The sequence below is a fragment of the Erythrolamprus reginae genome, chromosome 2 (assembly GCF_031021105.1).
Source record: "Erythrolamprus reginae isolate rEryReg1 chromosome 2, rEryReg1.hap1, whole genome shotgun sequence".
In the NCBI taxonomy this organism is placed as follows: Eukaryota; Metazoa; Chordata; class Lepidosauria; order Squamata; family Dipsadidae; genus Erythrolamprus; species Erythrolamprus reginae.
The window spans coordinates 30,407,331-30,426,486 of NC_091951.1; the positions used below are offsets into that span (position 1 = coordinate 30,407,331).

The window sequence follows — 19,156 nt, forward strand, 5'->3', positions numbered from 1 at the left end:
CTGCCACAGAGAAGGCTCTTCCCCTGGGGCCTGCCAACTGACATTGTTTAGTTGACGGGACCCGGAGAAGGCCCACTCTGTGGGACATAATCGGTCGCTGGGATTCGTGCGGCAGAAGGCGGTCTCGGAGATATTCTGGTCCGATGCCATGAAGGGCTTTAAAGGTCATAACCAACACTTTGAATTGTGACCAGAAATTGATCGGCAACCAATGCAGACTGCGGAGTGTTGGTGTAACATGGGCATACCTAGGGAAGCCCATGATTGCTCTCGTAGCTGCATTCTGCACGATCTGAAGTTTCTGAACACTTTTCAAAGGTAGCCCCATGTAGAGAGCATTACAGTAGTCGAGCCTCGAGGTGATGAGGGCATGAGTGACTGTGAGCAGTGAGTCCTGGTCCAGATAGGGCCGCAACTGGTGCACCAGGCGAACCTGGGCAAACTCCCCCCTCGCCACAGCTGAAAGATGTTTTTCTAATGTGAACTGTGGATCGAGGAGGACGCCCAAGTTGCGGACCCTCTCCGAGGGGGTCAATAATTCCCCCCCCCCCCCCAGGGTGATGGACGGACAGATGGAATTGTCCTTGAGAGGCAAAACCCACAGCCACTCCGTCTTATCAGGGTTGAGTTTGAGTCTGTTGACACCCATCCAGGCCCCAACAGCCTCCAGGCACTGGCACATCACTTCCATATCTGATGACACGTGAGGCATTGCCCTATGTCAGCTCCATCACGTAGGTGCGCGCTGGCCAGCTGATTTTCGGCCTTCTTTTCAGCCATTTTCATTCTCCCCACAGAGAAAATGGCCCAATGGCCTAACCGGAAGTTCACTTGTGTGTGCTCCCCCTCAGCTTCCTTTTTGCTGTCAGAGGTCTTCAGGAACTTCTTTGGCTTATGATAGTTGCAGCCAGGCCTCTCAACATCTCGGCCTGTTTCTTCCGGAGCTCTGTTATCGGATGCAGAGGCCTTAAGGAAAGCCTTCCTGGCTGCAGAAGAAATAGGCCGAGGTGTGTGAGGCCTGGTTGCAATTATCTGAGGGTAAGTGGTAGGTCAGCTCCACTTCCGTTTCCTTTCTGAATCATTGGACCCTTTTTTGCCATCCCCAGGCTTCTAGAAGCATCAGTGAGGGAGGCAGCGGGGGGGGGGGGGGCTTTTGCGCACGCACAGTGCATTGCATTATGGGTGTGGCTATTCACACACTATCGCGTGTGCACTCACCCCTTTTGGCACCCGACCTGAAAAAAGTTTGGCATCGCTGATCCAGGATATTTGCGCTTGCACCCCAAATTCCAACATCCTAAGAACTGGTACTTCAGCCCCAAATAAATAACTCACTTGGACTAGACTAGGCCAGGTCCACAGCTGTAATAAAATGGAATTAAAATTGAACTCAACCTCAAGATAAAATCTGATGGCACCTTTTCTGAGTGAGAAATTTTATTAAAAGGCAGAATCTTTCACCAGCTGCAGCTCCTGAAAATTGTGTCCTTTTATTAAAACTACAACTTGTGAATGTTTCTGCATTTTAGCAAAAATTGGTTGTTGGGGAAAAGGCACTACTAATTGTTTGTTTGTTTATTGATTTTGTCCAATACACAATGAGGGTTTTAGTGGGTATACACATAGTAAAATATATCTAAAAGAATAGAAGAGAAGATATAGGAATAAAACATATCAATGAAAGAATAGAAGAAGAGATATAGGAATAGAAGAAAGGTATAGGAGATATAGGAGAGCAATAGGACAGGGGACGGAACGCACTCTAGTGCACTTATGCACGTCCCTTACTATAATAATAATAATAATAATAATAATAATAATAATAATAATAATAATAATAATAATATTTGTATGCCGCCCCTCTCCGAAGATTCAGGGCAGCTCACAACAATAATAAAACAATGTTACAGTGGAACAAATCTAATATTAAAAGAGAAAAAGACATATAAAACCCTATCATTTAAAACCAAACAACACATACATACCAAACATAAAGTATAAAAGCCTGGGGAAGGTGTCTCAGTTCCCCCATGCCTAGTGGTATAGGTGGGTCTTGAGTAGCTTACAAAAGATGAGGGGGGGCAGTTCTAATCTCCGGGGGGAGTTGATTCAACAGGGCCGGGGCTGCAACAGAGAAGGCTCTTCCCCTGGGGCCTGCCAAACGGCATTGTTTAGTCGACGGGACTAAAGGCCAACTCTGTGGGACCTTATCGATCGCTGGGATTCATGCAGTAGCAGGCGCTTCCGGAGGTACTCTGATCCAGTGCCATGTACGGCTTTAAAGGTCATAACCAACACTTTGAATTGTGACCGGAAACTGTTGGCAACCAGTGCAGGTCAGTGATGGCGAACCTTTTTCCCCTCGGGTGTGTAGATGTGTATGTCGCCCCTCTCCGAAGACTCCCTCGGCTTTCCAATATTCCTTGTGTATCCAATCACACTTAGGAATCTGGATAGGTCAACCGTGGATAATCTGGTGGCACACACAGCCATATCTGCTGGCACGCGAGCCGTTGCCCTAGCTCAGCTCCAACATGCATGTGTGTGCCAGGCAGCTAATTTTTGGCTCTCACAGAGGCTCTGGAAGGACGTTTTTGGCTTCCAGAAAACCTCCAGAGTGATGGGAAAAGGTGTTTTTAAACTCCCCCGGCTAAAGGGAAGCCTTTGGAGCTCGGGGAGGGTGAAACATGAGCCTACTAGGCCTACCAGAAGTTGGGAAACGGACCGTTTCCAGCCTCCAGAGGGCCTCTGGGACGTGGGGGAAGCTGTTTTCATCCTCCCCAGGCATTGAATTATGGCTGTGGCCACTCGCACATGTGCGATAATACGTGCACACGCTTGGCACCCAAGGGAAAAAAAACGTTAGCCATCACTGACCTAGAGCAATGATGGCAAACCTATGGCATGCGTGCCACAGGTGGCACTCGGAGCCATATCTGCCAGCAAGTGAGCCATTGCCCTAGTTTAGCTCCAGCGTGCATGTGTGTGCCAGCACATTTCAGCCCACGTGGAGGCTGTGGGGACATTTTTGGCCTCTAGAGGGCCTCAGAGGGAGGGGAGAGAAGCCTATGGAGCCTGGGGAGAAAGAAAAATGGGCCTACGAGGCCCACCGGAAGTCAGGAAATGGACTGTTTCCGGCCTTCAGAGGGCCTCTGCAGGGGCAGGGGAAGCCATTTTTGCCCTTCCTGGGCCTTAAATTATGGTTATGGGCATTCACATGTGCACTTTCGGCACCCAAGGGAAAAAAGGTTCGCCATCACTGACCTAGAGAATGACCTGATATTTGCCAGCCTGGCTTTGTGGCAGTTAATTTACCAAGGAAGCCCTTTGCAGAGACGTTTTTCCCCAGGCCACTTATTCACTCCTGTCTTGTCATATCAAACTTTAAATTATTATTTTTTTAAAAAAAATGTTATCTTGTGCACAAGTTGCTCAGTACCCTGAGGAAATGCAAAACAAGAAATGAATGCAAAACCAAGAAATGAAATTAGGAGCGCTGCTCAGCTGTCTCTTTAATAATATGATGATGAGAGAGGGAGATTATATTCCACCCCTAAATACCTGCCCAGAGACGGTTGAGAAGGGTGGCAGAGAAATTTAAATAAATAAATAAATAAATAAATACATTCTGTGTGAATTGACTCTTTCAACTTGGCAGAGAAAACACGTTCCCCCTGTTTTAATGTTTTCAGGCAGGTGAAATAACCTGGGTTTTTTTTTTTCTCCTGCAAAAGTCTATTTTTATTTTTTAAAAATTGTATTGGAGGAAACAACAAGAGTTCCCCCTCCATCCTCTTACTGGAATGTCTCACCCCTAGCTGTGACACCTATTTCTTAGAGCAGAGGTCATCAAACTACAACCCATGGGCCAGATACAGCCCATTGAAGCCATTAATCTGGCCCGTGTGGGACCATGAGATTAGATTAGATTAGACTAGATTTATTGGATTTATATGCTGCCCCTCTGCAGACTTGGGGCGGCTCACAACAATGGCAAAAACAGTACATAGTGACAAATCCAATACCCACCAATCCAATTACAATTTTAGGTTAAGAAATTCATAAAAACAACCCCAATATATATAAAAAACAAGCACACAATCAATCAAACATCAAAACAACATGGGCAAGGGGAGATATTTCAATTCCCCCATGCCTGGCGGCAGAGGTGGGTTTTAAGGAGTTTACGAAAAGCAAGGAGGGTGGGGGCAATCCTAATCTCAGGGGGGAGCTGGTTCCAGAGGGTCGGAGCCCCCACAGAGAAGGCTCTTCCCCTGGGTCCCGCCAGACGACATTGTTTAGTCGACGGGACCCGAAGAAGGCCAACTCTGTGGGACCTAACCGGTCGCTGGGATTTGTGCGGCAGAAGGCGGTCCCGAAGATATTCTGGTCTGGTGCCATGAAGGGCTTTATAGGTCAAAACCAACACTTTGAATTGTGACCAGAAACTGATCGGCAACCAATGCAGACTGCGGAGTGTTGGAGTAACATGGGCATACTTAGAGAAGCCCATAATTGCTCTCGCAGCTGCATTCTGCACGATCTGAAGTTTCCGAACGCTTTTCAAAGGTAGCCCCATGTAGAGAGCGTTACAGTAGTCGAGCCTCAAGGTGATGAGGGCATGAGTGACTGTGAGCAATGACTCCCGGTCCAAATAGGGCCACAACTGGCGCACCAGGCGAACCTGGGCAAATGCCCCCCTCGCCACAGCTGAAAGATGTTTCTGTAATGTGAGCTGTGGATCGAGGAGGACGCCCAAGTTGCGGACCCTCTCTGAGGGGGTCAATAATTCCCCCCCAGGGTAATGGACGGACAGATGGAATGAGGCTGCCCTGCCCACAATAAGCTGTCACCTGCCTTCTGTAGGCCAAAAACGGGCCCGTTTTTGGCCTCGCCTGCCTCCAGAGGGCGGGGGAGAGATTGCACCGCCAACAGAACTGGCTCAGGGGCGTGACAGGCTTAGATCGCTGCCAGTTTCAGCAATCCAGATCGCCAAGTTAGTAACGGTTCTATAGAATCGGTCCGAACCAGTAGGAACCCACATCTGTCCTGGATGCACATCTTAAAAACATGTTCTGTAATCCATGAATAGCTTTGCTCCTTAATTGAGGGACCAGAGGCCTACAGCAAAATCCTTAAAGTGCCCTTGCCTAATGGTGTTGATCATTAAATACAGGAGGTTCTCACCTTATGACTATTCATTTAGTGACTTTTCAAGCCAGTAGTGAAAATGGTTACCTACAACTGTTCTACCGTTCTACCTGTCAATGACTACTTCAGCTTCAATCACAACAACACAACGCAACAGATTCAAACTTAATATTAACCTCTCCAAACTTGACTGTAAAAAATATGACTTCAGCAACCGAGTTGTCGAAGCGTGGAACTCATTACCTGACTCAGTAGTGTCAACCCCTAGCCCCCAACATTTTTCCCTTAGACTATCCATGATTGACCTCTCCAGGATCCTTAGAGGCCAGTAAGGGGCGTGCATAAGTGCACCAGCGTGCCTTCCGTCTTCTGTCCAATTGTCTCTCCTTATCTCATTTATCTTTTCTTACTTTCAAATATGTTCACCTATACTTTTATATCTTTTCTTCTATTCTTTTCTTTATTTATATTATTACATATCCTCTTTAATGGGTATTATGTATTGGACAAAATAAATAAATAAAATAAAAATAAACAACTGGTCTTCATGATTGTATAACCATTGCAGCCTCTCCACAGAGATGCGATCAAGATCTGGCTACTAGCACAGAATTACAGAGAGTTGCAGCCACTCCAGAATCACGTAGTCATCTTCAATGACCTTCCCAAGTAGCTCCGACAAAGTCAAGGAAGGAGTAGAGGAAGCCAGATTTGCTTTGGCTGACAAACACCCCAAGTTGAAGAACCTTCTTGTATGAGAAGTGAAATGTCTTTTGAGGGGAGATTACAGTTGCCTTTTGAATAAGCATCTCTGGGACAGCTGTGTGTAAAATTGCAGATTTGCTAAATTAACCACCACGGAGAAGGTAAACTCAAGATAGCAATTTGATGCATACTAATGTTTTCTGAATTAAAAGGCAAAATAGAGAGGGCACAGTGTTGTTGTTGTTTTAAAAACTTTTTTTTAGAAAAACTGGGCATTGCCCCATCTTTAAAAAAACAAACACGAACTTGGACATCTTCGTAACAGGCCTGTGCATTTAATTTAGCCTAAAATGAGCCTAACTCCTCATATCATCCATTGAACCATTTGAAGCCCTGTGTGGAAACAGGCTTCCTCTTCCCTTGTTGTGTGGCAGCAAATCAGCTTTGATCCTGGGATTAGATATTGTTGTGGTTGGCTCTGGCCCAGCTCCTGCCCCAAGGAATGTTTTGCTCCCGATAGAATCTGCCGACGAAGTCTCCTCTGATGGAGGAAGCGTGAGTGAAAGGGAAGAGGGGAGTTTGGCAGACAGCCCAGGAGGGGATCAATCATCCTTATCATCCCTGGATTCTGAACAAGAACTTATGACAGACCCACGCATGCATAGAGTGATAGATAGGAGAGAACAACTGAAGGATTATTACAGCAGATAAGTGAGGCCACCTGTGGTTGGGTGGGGCTGCTGTAATTAGTGCTACAGATAAAAAGAGTAGCGTGCTGGTTTAGCCTCGTGGAAGTTTATCTGATTCATAGTTTCGTCAAGATCGTGGTTTGCTGTTTCCCTGTTCAAGACTGTGTGTGGAATTTCTGGACTTTGGAATTGGACTCAATTTCCCAGTTACTGGGTGAGAAATTGGATTGCATTTAACCTGGGCCTTGTGTGTACCAGAAAATCCCTTTGACATTTAAAAAGGGAGCTGTTTCTGCTTTTCTGTTGATAAAGACATTTTGTTTTCCTTCTATTGTGTAGTGTGTGTCTGTTTGGACCAATTACCCTGTAATTACGGGCGGTTGGGACAAGCTGGCAGAACAGTATTATTTATTTAATTTATTTATTGGATTTATATGCCATCCCTCTCCAAGGCCTTAAAATCTCCGAGGACTCAAAATTACCATCACTCAAAATCTGAACCACCAATAAGCTATTCAATATAAAAGCAGGTCTGAAAAAAATATACCCTTAGCTAATGTACCATCCCCTGCCCTTCCCAATGTAGAAAACAATATGGATGTCATTAGGTCACAAAGAGAAGCCATTTACGGGGCGGATAAGGAACTATGACTTGTGGACTTCAACTCCCAGAATTCCTAAGCCAGCCATGCTGAACCAGCCAAACTGAGCCAAGCAGACTCAGGAATTCTGGGAGTTGATGTCTACAAGTCAGAAAAGGCCCGTGGTTTCCCTACCCATTTAGGGGAATTGTGTCCAAAGGAAACTGTTGACACCAACCAAGTTTTTTCAACACATCAAATATTTGCCCTTGAGTTGGCACGAAGACAGTGGAAATTTCGGAATTTCACAGTTGTGTCACAGATAACTGGTAAATAGTCTCTCTTACCTGGATTCATTCATTTCCTGTCCCACTACTATTAATGGGCTATTTTACATCCCAAATCACACAATTTGCACTTTGTGTAGGCCAGTGTTTCTCAACCCAGGCAACTTTTAAGATGTGTTGACTTCGACTCCCAAAATTACCTGGCATTCTACTTTAATCCTTGTTGAAACCACAATTCCCACAATCCTTTGCCTCTGCTCCCACTGGTGAGGAAGATCTGTGGGAAATAAAATCCAGAATTCCTGCCAGGCAACCTTAGAATCTTCAGTACAGGTAATCCTCAACTTAATAACCATTTGTTTAGTGAGCACCCATAGTTATGACACTGGGGGAAATGATTTATGATCCCTTTTCACACTTAACAACCATTGCAGCATCCCCATTCTTCATGTGATCAAAATTTGGATGTTTATCAACTAGCATTTATTTATTTATTGGATTTGTATGCTGCCCCTGAGGATTTATGACAGTTGTACTGTCCAGTCATGTGACCACTATTTGTTACCTTCCCAACTAGCTTCTGACATGCCAAGTCAATAGGCGAAGCCAGATTCACTTACCAACTGCTCAATTCACTTAACAACTGCAGTGATTCACTTAACCCTGCTGTTCTGTTCGGGTCGTATGTGACCCGAAACCAAGTTTGAGTCCCTGTAAAACATTTTCCCTGCATATCTGAAACTTGAAATTTCATGACTTTTCATCATTTCAGGGGTTCTCTCTATGAGAATTTTTTTTGGGGGGGGGGGTGGGGGGCTTAGTTTTTGCTGGGCAAAAAAACTTCCTAATGTTATGTTCGGGTCACATACGACCCGGACCGAAAACTCTTCATTTGAAGTGCTTATGTTTGGTCAATTTGAAAACTTTTTTCACTTGGAAAGTAGTCTGAACATTTCTGCACACAATGATATGAAAATTGAAATGAAAAAAGTAAATCTTATTGGTTTATTTCGCGGATATAATGCACACCCCCCCATTTTTGTGATTTTTTTTCAATTTTTCCAGTTCAATTTTTTCAATTTTTCCAGTTCAATTTTCATATCATTATGTTCAGAAATGTTCAAGCTACCAATCCCACACCAACTTTCGTAAAATAGAATGGATTTTGCAAGCAAAACTATCCATAAATTGAAAAAATTCACAAAAACGGGGGGGGGGCATGCAATATATCCGCAAAATAAACCAATAAGATTTACTTTTTTCATTTCAATTTTCATATCATTGTGTGCAGAAATGTTCAGACTACTTTCCAAGTGAAAAAAGTTTTCAAATTGACCAAACATAAGCACTTCAAATGAAGAGTTTTTGGTCCGGGTCGTATGTGACCCGAACATAACATTAGGAAGTTTTTTCGAACAGAACAGCAGGGTTAACAACAGTGGCAAAATGTTCTTAAAATAAGGCATAATTCACCTAACTGCCTTGCAATGGAAATCCTGGGTTCAATAGTGGTTGTAACTTAGGACTACCTGAATGCAGGTATTCCACAACAGTTCATTCAGTGACTGTTCAAAGTTACGATGATGAAAAAAGTGACTCATGACTGTAAGACAGGTACAGAATCCCCGCGACCACATATCATATTTTTTGGACTATAAGACACATCTTCCTCCCCGTGCTCCCAAGAGGGTGAAAACTTGGATCCGTCTTATACACTGAATATGGCCTCACCCAGTCACTCCCACGGTTTGGTCTCTGCCTCGCAGCAATTTATTTCCTTGCAGCAAACAGCTTATTAACCTACCAACTGTTGTGGTTCAGCCTGAGGCTGCTCAGGGACCGGCTGTGTCTCTGCTGGCTCTATGCTCGGAGGAGGATGACAGCGAAGAGGAGGGGGCTGAACAGTCGGACGGGGGAGAGGAAAATCAAGAATGGGATGAAGGAGAACAGCATGAGAGCCCTGAGGGGGGGAGGGGGCTCTCCCCAGCCAGTAGTTTGGAGTCATTAGGTGATGAAGCTCAAGCTGTCATTGACATGCGACAGAGACGGTCAGGTCAAAGAAAGGAGCAATTAAAGAAGTATTATCAGCACTGAATTAGGAACAGCTGGGTTTGGGTGTGGTCCTCCTTAGCAGGGTTTAAAAGGCAGGCAAGCCCTTGAAGCCATGTGGAGTGTTATCAGTTTGGAGTTGCGTTATCCTGTCTTGTTTCTCGGCGTCTCTGTTCCTGGCTTGTGGCCCAGCAGCTTTGGAAGACCCGTGGGAGGTGTAGGTCTGCTATCTACAGCCTCGTATTGGCAGCAAGAATTCTGTATTGCTGCATGGACTTTTGCCTTCGTGGATATATCTGAAGATACAGCGTTTTCCTGTTTGTAAGGACATTTTCTGTTACCCGTGTTTTTCTTGAATTTTATAAAACTGCCTTTGCCTTTTACCAATGTGTCTGGCTTCTCTTTTTGGGTTGGTATTGGCTTCTGGAGTGACCCAGACAGAACACCAACACACAGCTGATTCAGCACAGGCAGGCTCCTCTAGAACAGTGTTTCCCAACCTTGGCAACTTGAAGATACCTGGACTTCAACTCCCAGAATTCCCCAGCCAGGTATCTTCAAGTTGTCAAGGTTGGGAAACAGTGCTCTAGAACTGAAAGAGAAACTAGCTGCAAGGAGGCAAATTGCTGGGAGAGAGACAAGGCAATATTGGACTATTGAAGCTGCAAGGAGGTAAGTCAATAATTAAAATATCTATAGAATGTTCAAATTTTTAGACTTATTTTTTAATGACTGCTTTATTATCGTTCTAGACAAAATGAAGCTTTTTAAAATGAATGCTTGATCTGAAGAAGCCTAGTGCTATAGGATCTTTTTTTAAACAGCAGAGAATACTTCCAGAAAGCAACATCAATTTTAAAGATCTGTCAAAAAGTATAATCTGAAATGTTAACAGTGTCCTGTTTTAGTATTAAGATAAGGCAGCTGGGTTAAACCCTGACTTAGTCATGTTTGGAGTAGATCTATTTAAATAATTGAGAGGAGCTAGTGTGACTATGTTTACGAAAACTTGCTGGCATTAATATACTGCCATACTTATGCATTTCTCCAATTCTTTGCTGTTTCTGTAGGTCAGACACACATGTACAGAAATACACAGCAACTCAATCTGAGTATTGCATTGGCAGTTCCGTGTTAGCAAAAACTTCAGAAGAGAAGGATTTAGGGGTAGTGATTTCTGACAGTCTCAAAATGGGTGAGCAGTGTGGTCGGGCAGTAGGAAAAGCAAGTAGGATGCTTGGCTGCATAGCTAGAGGTATAACAAGCAGGAAGAGGGAGATTGTGATCCCCTTATATAGAGTGCTGGTGAGACCACATTTGGAATACTGTGTTCAGTTCTGGAGACCTCACCTACAAAAAGATATTGACAAAATTGAACGGGTCCAAAGACGGGCTACAAGAATGGTGGAAGGTCTTAAGCATAAAACGTATCAGGAAAGACTTCATGGACTCAATCTCTATAGTCTGGAGGACAGAAGGAAAAGGGGGGACATGATCGAAACATTTAAATATGTTAAAAGGGTTAAATAAGGTTCAGGAGGGAAGTGTTTTTAATAGGAAAGTGAACACAAGAACAAGGGGACACAATCTGAAGTTAGTTGGGGGAAAGATCAAAAGCAACGTGAGAAAATATTATTTCACTGAAAAAGTAGTAGATCCTTGGAACAAACTTCCAGCAGACGTGGTTGGTAAATCCACAGTAACTGAATTTAAACATGCCTGGCATAAACATATATCCATCCTAAGATAAAATACAGGAAATAGTATAAGGGCAGACTAGATGGACCAGGAGGTCTTTTTCTGCCGTCAGTCTTCTATGTTTCTATATAATCTGTACGGTTTCCTCTTTGCTGAGGGCAAATTGCTGGAAGAGGCAGAGGCCTTTTCTCCTTTTTCCCTCCCCCAAAACTAAGGTGCGTCTTATTTATTTTTTATTTTATTTATTAGATTTGTATGCCGCCCCTCTCCGTAGACTTATGCTCCGAAAATTCATAAAATGGGAGAAAAAACCTCAATGTCTTGCTTAGCCTGATATGTTGGGCTCAATTATGGTCAAGTTAAGGAGCACGTGTACAAAGAGCAATGCCAGAGATTAATCGTCCCCCATCCCACCCGGCCGGTCTCCCCCCTACCCCTCTCCAAATGAATCCCAGCACAAAACGTGTCTTCAAGTTTATAGAAGAAAAATAATAATGATCATAAAAGCAAAGGAAATCTAGAGCAAAACTCAGAACAAAGTCACATGGCCAGTCGGGTAATGAGTCCCCCCCACCCCCACGCGGTCAAGGGGAAACAGGTCAGATGGGGGGGAGACGTCTCCCAGCAGCCCCCCCCCCAGGGTACACAGAGGTAGCAGGTTCAGAAGTTCTCTGTCCCAAGTCTCTATTGGTTTCTCTTGCCATGAGGTAATAAAAGCTATTGGACTGACTAGCGTGGAACTCGGCCCCCTCCCCAGCCTGAGAAAAGGTGGGGAGGGGACAGGTTGGATGTCTCTGTGGATCGGAGGTGTCCCTTAGTTGTGTGGGTCGTCCTTGTAAACACTCGCAATCACCCTTCCTCGGTGTCCCTTTGGTGTTGGCACCGTTCAGGGGCGGATCTTTCTTCCAAGTGGGCCGTGCCTTTCTTTTGCAATCGACTGCCAATCTTCTTGTGTCTTGCTTTGGCGCCTTCTCCTACTCAACAGGATATTCCGATGGGTTATGAAAAGCTGCCACAGTATTTTTTCACTCCTCCCTGCCCATCATATACTTTTCATATACTCTCTAACCCAGGGGTCTCCAACCTTGGCCACTTTTAAGATTTGTGGACTACAACTCCCAGAATTCGCATTCGCAGGCTAGGGAATTCTGGGAATTGAAGTCCACAAGACATAAAATGGCTAAGGTTGAAGACCCCTGCTCTAAACCAACATTTCTCAACCTTAGCTTAAGAGATGCGGACTTCAACTCCCAGAATTCCCTAGCCAGCGAATGGGGAATTCTGAGAGTTGACATCTACAACTCTTAAAGGAACTATGGGTGAGAAACATTCTCTAAACATATTTTGACTTATCGGATTACTTGTTTCTCCCTTTCAAAGATAACATGTCAAACTTGTCAAATCTGAATCTTCCTGCCCTCAGTTTTTAATTCTTTTCCTTTCTGAGATTTTCAAAGGTCTACTTCCTTCCTTTTCCACTATGTTAATATAGTGTTATGCTATCTTAACATCTAACTTCCTACAAGTCTTCCATTGTACCCCTCTCCCACACCTGCCCTTGTGCTTTCACTTTGCACAACAAACTATTTACACAATCACACTCCCTCCCAATCCGGTAAAGAAAATACCTCTCCGAACTAAGCATTGTGCCGAGATGGAAATATATTTTAATATTTTCCAACTTAAATAGGAAGGACTACAGCTCCCATTGCTCACTTTCAGGAGGAGCCGTAGGGCGTGATGGGAGCTGTAGGCCAATATATTGGGAAGCAACAGACTTCTATGTTTCTTTGGAAGATTTTACATGCTGCCTTTGTGATGACACTCATGAAAAGGGAAGGAGACAAGAAAAAAAGGTCTGAAGGTGGAATGCAGGGCAGTCCCCGACTTACAACCATTTTGTTGTGACCGAAGTTACAACAGCACTGGGGAAAAAAGTGACTTACGGCCTATTTTTCACCCTAACAATTGTTGCAGCATCCCCTTGGTCACATGATCAAAATATGGGCGTTTTGCAAGTGGCATATATTTATCACTACCGCCGGAAGTCATTAGATTATTGTTTGTAACTTTTCCAGTCGGTTTCCGATAATGGGGGAAGCCAGACTGCAGCAATTTGCTTAACAACTGGGGTGGGTGGGGTCGTAAATCAAGGATGAACTGTACTTCTGGTTTGTTCAAATATTTTTACCCCCTCTAAAATGCACCTTAGTAGGCCAAGAGCAAACAGAATTGGGGGTGCCCAACCTTGGCAACTTTAAGACTTGTGGACTTCAACTCCCAGAATTCCTCAGCCATCGTGCTACCCTGTTTCCCCGATAGTAAGACACCCCCAATTGTAAGACGTATCGGGGGTTTCAGGGGGGTCTGCTACTATAAGCCGTACCCCGAAAGTAAGACATATGTCTTACTTTCGGGGAAACACGGGGGTATTGCCGCCTCCCTCTCATCTAGCTGGACCTGGAGAGCGAGAAGGTGGCGAGGGCGAGGAAGGCGCTTGGGAGCGGCGCGGCGGGGAAAGCAGCGGGGGCGGGGGCCACCTCCCTCCCTCCTTCCCAGCTGGCAGCGCACTCTGGGCCTCGCCGGCCGGCCGGCTCCCTCCCCGTCTGTCTATGTCTTTTTCTGACTCCAGTGCGCACCGTTTTTTCCAATATAAGACATACCCCGAAAGTAAGACATAGTGGGGCTTTTGGGGATAAAAAGTAAGACACTGTCTTACTTTCGGGGAAACACGGTAGCAGAGGAATTCTGGGAATTGAAGTCTGCAAGTCTTAAAGTGGCCAAGATTGGAGACCCCTGCTTTAAAGGGGGGACATCTCCTCTTAGCCAATACAATCCTGCTTGGTGACCCCTTCCACTGTTTTTATTCCAATATTGTTGGGAAAATAATATTGCAAAAAATCTTGGCACATCCACTATTATCAATGGAGGGTCTTGAGAATGCATTATTCAAATAAGTAGCAATGGACATAACTGTGCACAGTCATCGGCTGCACCATTTTGTATGTTCTCATGTTGGTCTTCATCTTTTTTTTTTGGAAAAATAAATGTAAAAAGTCCTTGTAGCTAGCTGGCACCAGTTATGATCTGCACAATCACCAGAGTGAAAATGTGTGCAGTTCAGGTATCTAGCTGATTGGGTTTTGTTTGGTCAAAAAGAAAAACTCTTCTTGGTAATGGAACAGAACCAAAATTGAGACGTCAGAAAATAGTAAAAATGGAAAACCAAAATAAATTGCAAAAAGAATATGGGTATGTAAGAACCAATGGGACATAGGATTAGCAGAAAAGTAGCAAAGCAAAGCTAATGAAAAGGAGGACCAGGAGTGACATGATAGCAGTGTTCTAATATCTCAGGGGTTGCCACAAAGAAGAGGGAGTCAGGCTATTTTCCAAAGCATCTGAGGGTAGGACAAGAAGCAATGGGTGGAAACTAAAGAAAGAAAGAAAGCAACCTAGAACTAAGGAGAAATTTCCTGACAGTGAAAAAAATTAACCAATAGAACAGCTTATCTCCAAAAGTTGTGGGTGCTACAACACTGAGGGTTTTTAAGAAGAGATTGGACAGCCGTTTGTCTGAAATGTTCTAGAGCTGTGATGGCACATGTGCCACAGATGGCACATGGAGGCATATCTGAGGGCATGTGAGGCATTGCCCTATGTCAGCTCTAGCGCTGGACATCTGATTTTCGGCCTTCCGGAGGGTGGAGGGGAGGCCGTTTTCGCCCACCTCAGGCTTCAAGAAAGCCTATGGATGACAAAAAATGGGCCTAACGGGCCTATTGGAAGTTCATTTCCAAACTTCCGGTAGGCCCGTTGGGCCTGTTTTTCACCCTCACCAAGCTCCGGAGGCTTTCCTGAAGCTTGATGAAGGTGAAAAATGGCCCAACGGGCCTACCGGAAATCTGGAGGCTTCAGTGAGGCCTGCACACATGCGCAAAGGGGGCAGCATGGGAGGAGGGGGTGCGTGAATGTGTGAGGGGGAGGGCATTGCATTATGGGTGTAGGCACCCAAACCAAAAACCAAAAAAAGGTCACCCAAACCAAAAAAAGTCCGCCATCACTGGTCTAGAGTCTCCTGTCTGAGCATGGGGTTGGACTAGAGCAGTGTTTCCCAACCTTGGCAACTTGAAGATATTTGGACTTCAACTCCCAGAATTCCCCAGCCAGCATACGCTGGCTGGGGAATTCTGGGAGTTGAAGTCCAAATATCTTCAAGTTGCCAAGGTTGGGAAACACTGCATTGAAGACCTCCAAGGTCCCTTCCAACTCTGTTATTCTGTAAGAGCAGAAAACAAAAGGTTTACAAAATTCAGCACTTCATTAAATCCGAGGCCAAAAAAGGACACGTTAGGCCTCCCATTTTAAAGAATCATGTCTTTCTATAGGGATGTCTCTCAAAGGTGCTTTTTTCCTGGGTTTTTTTCCCCCTGTCCTTTTTTTTTCTGTCCAGTTGCCTTTTGGGGAAAAAAAAGCACCACTGAGAGAAATTATGACCTGGATGACCGAAGATCTCCACAGATAGTCAAATCCCAAGAAAACACAAGCCTTGAGTTAAAGCTGCTCCGACAGGGTGTGACAAAGTGCTTCAGAGCGGGTGTGGGTTTGCGGTTGTCTCCTTAATTTAAAAATATCTTTCTCCTGTGGCATGGAGCTAATGTGATTCCGGGAAAAGACACAGCTTCTTGAAGAGGGTGCCAACATGTGTCACATATGTGCCTGTATGGACACATGTGCACATATTCTACTCCCAAGTCCTGTATACAGTGATACCTCATCTTACAAACGCCTCGTCATACAAACTTTTCGAGATACAAACCAGGGTTTAAGATTTTTTTGCCTCTTCTTACAAACTATTTTCACCTTACAAACCCACCGCCGCAGCTGGGATGCCCTGCCTCTGGACTTCCGTTGCCAGCAAAGCACCCGTTTTTGCGCTGCTGGGATTCCCGAGGCTCCCTTCCATGGGAAACCCCACTTCCGTGTTTTTGTGATGCTGCAGGGGAATCCCAGCAGCGCAAAAACGGGTGATTCGCTGGCAATGTAAGTCCGGAGGTGGGGTTTCCCAGCGAGGGGAGCCTCAGTGAAATCGCAGCATCGCAAAAACACAGAGGTCCGGAGGTGGGGTTTTGAGGACTTCGGTGTTTTTGCGATGCTGTGATTTCACTGATGCTCCCTTCTCTGTGAAACCCCACCTCCGGACTTCCGTTGACAGCAAAGCACTCATTTTTGCGATGCTGGGATTCCCCTGCAGCATCGCAAAAACACAGAAGTCCAGAGGTGGGGTTTCCCATGGAGGGGAGCCTCAGGAGAATCCCAGCAGCGCAAAAACGGGCGCTTCGGCTGGCAAAAGGGGTGAATTTTGGGCTTGCACGCATTAATCGCTTTTCCATTGATTCCTATGGGAAACATTGTTTCGTCTTACAAACATTTCACCTTAAGAACCTCGTCCCAGAACCAATTAAGTTTGTAAGACAAGGTATCACTGTACCTCTCTGGAATTTAATTTTCCACTACTAGCACGGTGCAGCATTTATAGTAAGCTGAGACTCCAACCCGATTTCCCCTAATTATTCCAGGGCAGACTTTCCCAAAGATATTTTCATGGTGAGCTAAAAAATCCCTGACCAAGTCAGCTCCAGGGACAGCAAATTGTAACATTGAATGAATAGAAGTGTTTCAATATCTGAAGGATGGTCAAGCTATTCTCCAAAGCATTGAAGGCAAGACAAGTAAGCAATAGTTGGAAATTAATCCAGGAGAGAACCAACCTAAAACTAAGGAGAAATTTCCTGACCGAACAATTAATCAGTGGAACAGTTTGCTTTCAGAAGTTGTTGGGTTCTCCATTAAGAAGAGATTGGACAATCGTTTGTTTGAAATAGATTAGGCCAAGAGTAGGCAAAGTTGGCCCTTCTATGACATGTGGACTTCAACTCCCAGAATTCCTGAGCTAGCATGATTGGCTCAGGAATTCTGGGAGTTGTAGTCCACAAGTCATAGAAGAGCCAACCTTGCCTACCCCTAGGACCCTAGGCAGTAACGGCGAACCTTTTTTTTACTTGGGCGCTGAAAACACAGCACGTGCTATCGCATGTGTGTGGCCACACCCATAATTGACTGTTCCCCCTGGCGTTCCACCTCATGCAAGCACACATGACCACTCCTCCAACTCCCCCATTTCCCAACTTCTGATGGGCCCGGTAGGCCCGTCTTTCACCCTCCCCAGGCTCCAGGGAAGCGAAACACCCTCCGAGCCTCCGTGTGAGCCAAAAATCAGCTGGGCGTCACACACACGCATGCTGGAGCTGAGCAAGGGCAATGGCTCATGTGTGCCAGCAGATGGCTCCACATGCCACGCATTCCATAGATTCACCATCATGGGTCTAGGAATTTCTGCTTGAGCAGGGGATTGGACTAGAAGACCTGCAAGTTCCCTTCCAATTCTGTCATTCTTTTATTTTTATCCCACTTTATGGAACCCCGTCAGTCTTGTGGCATCTTAGGATTCCACTCAACCTAGTTTGAAAAATCCTGTTCTGGAACCCCAGTCCTCCCTAACGTTGTGCTTAATACTAGTTCTCCTTCCTAAAGACCTTTTAATTGCTCTAATGCAGGGGACCCCATCCCGCTGGTTGTAGCCTACTACCAGGCCGCAGCCTGTTTGGAATCAGGCCACATGAGCGGCTGGCTGGAACTTGCTCGACTTGCACAAACAATGGGATGGTTCCCCTCTCTCCTGCCCATCCCGCCCCCCAGAGCAAGTTGGGGACCCCTTGCTCTAATGGAATCCTACCACTACCTTTGGATAAAGGTACGTCCTGTTTCTAACCAGCTTTCCAACATTACTCATCAACAGCTTAGCTTCCTGCAAACTTTCTCTAAGGAGATCTGCCTGGGAAACGCCTGCTTTCCGATACGCCAACATTAGGTCTTCAGATGCAGGAAAACCACTGATATGGAAAGGCATGTTGGGTGGTCCGGTCCAGCTTCGCGACTCCACACAATCCCCGCTTGCAAGACAGGAGCGAAAGAGCACTTCTTGTTTTCGGAAACATCCCATAGGAGAACGCGGTTATCCTTGGTTACGACATACGAAGGAAGTGCCATCTTGGGTCTAGGGAGACGGCATCGCCCATGGTTTCATCTGGTTAAAACTGGACAGGGGAAGACGCCGGTCTTATCCCTTTGGAATCATCCCATCATGGAGAGATGCCAACATGAGCCCCCACCAGGCAAGTTTTCTTTGCTCCGTCTCTTCTTATGAGAGATCAGTCCAGATCTTTCGGGGGGAGGCGGGTATAACCGCAGGAAACCGATCCATCCAGACGACACTATTGGTTGCAGGTACTGCAGTAGCTTATCCCTTGACCCCTGCAAATCGGTAAGTCTTTCGGGACACCGCCTCCCACCCGTTCCCACCCACCTCCCAATAATGCTGGGTCCCCCTCCAGGATGCTTTTTTGAAGAGTCGGGGCCTTGGTTAATCAAACTCAGGACCACAGGAGGACGACCGTCTCTTCTACCCAATGGGTGCGTCTCAAAACGATCTGCCCCGAGGATCGTCGGGGTCATCGGATCCCCTCCCCACCCTTCCCCGGCACGGTGATGCGGTGACCCCTAAGGCAATGAAAAGAGTCACGTCTCTTGCCTAGCCCATTCACAACTGGCGTTTTTTTCCTCTCTTCCAGGATGAACGTGAAAAGGGGTGGGGGGACGGCCAGCACAGTACGATCAGTTGGAGGTGTCAGAGTGGACGCTGCCGGGACCTTCTGTTGGGGAGGTGACAGAAGATGGGGTGGCTGCTTCCTGCCAGCCCCCGTTGGCCTGGTGAAAGGAAAAAATAAAAAATAAAAAGTCAACAATGGTAAATTTCCCTTCTCAAAAGTGTGTGCAAGAAAAACGAAATGCACAGATACAGCATAGGTTGTACATTGCTCAACTGCGAGAGGGGTCTTGGAGTCCTAGTGGACAACCAGTTGTGGCCCTATTTGGA

The 19,156-nt window shown here is 45.7% G+C and overlaps 1 protein-coding gene and 1 long non-coding RNA gene across 3 annotated transcripts in view; both read right to left on the reverse strand.

Annotated features, from left to right (window-relative positions):
• Window positions 1-11,619: 11,619 nt before the first annotated feature.
• On the reverse strand, window positions 11,620-16,403 carry LOC139163159 (uncharacterized). The gene is made up of 2 exons (XR_011558431.1): window positions 15,431-16,403; window positions 11,620-15,279 (listed from the first exon to the last, which is right to left on the reverse strand). It is a non-coding gene; the product is annotated as an uncharacterized lncRNA (long non-coding RNA).
• Window positions 16,404-16,499: 96 nt separating this feature from the next.
• PBX2 (PBX homeobox 2) overlaps window positions 16,500-19,156 on the reverse strand; it is a 59,928-nt gene continuing 57,271 nt past the window's right edge. For both annotated transcript variants that reach the window (XM_070744091.1, XM_070744090.1), the window contains exon 9: window positions 16,500-18,987. In XM_070744091.1, the coding sequence (XP_070600192.1) occupies window positions 18,895-18,987 (93 nt within the window). In that variant the 3' untranslated portion in view covers window positions 16,500-18,894. The remainder of the gene's footprint in view (window positions 18,988-19,156) is intronic.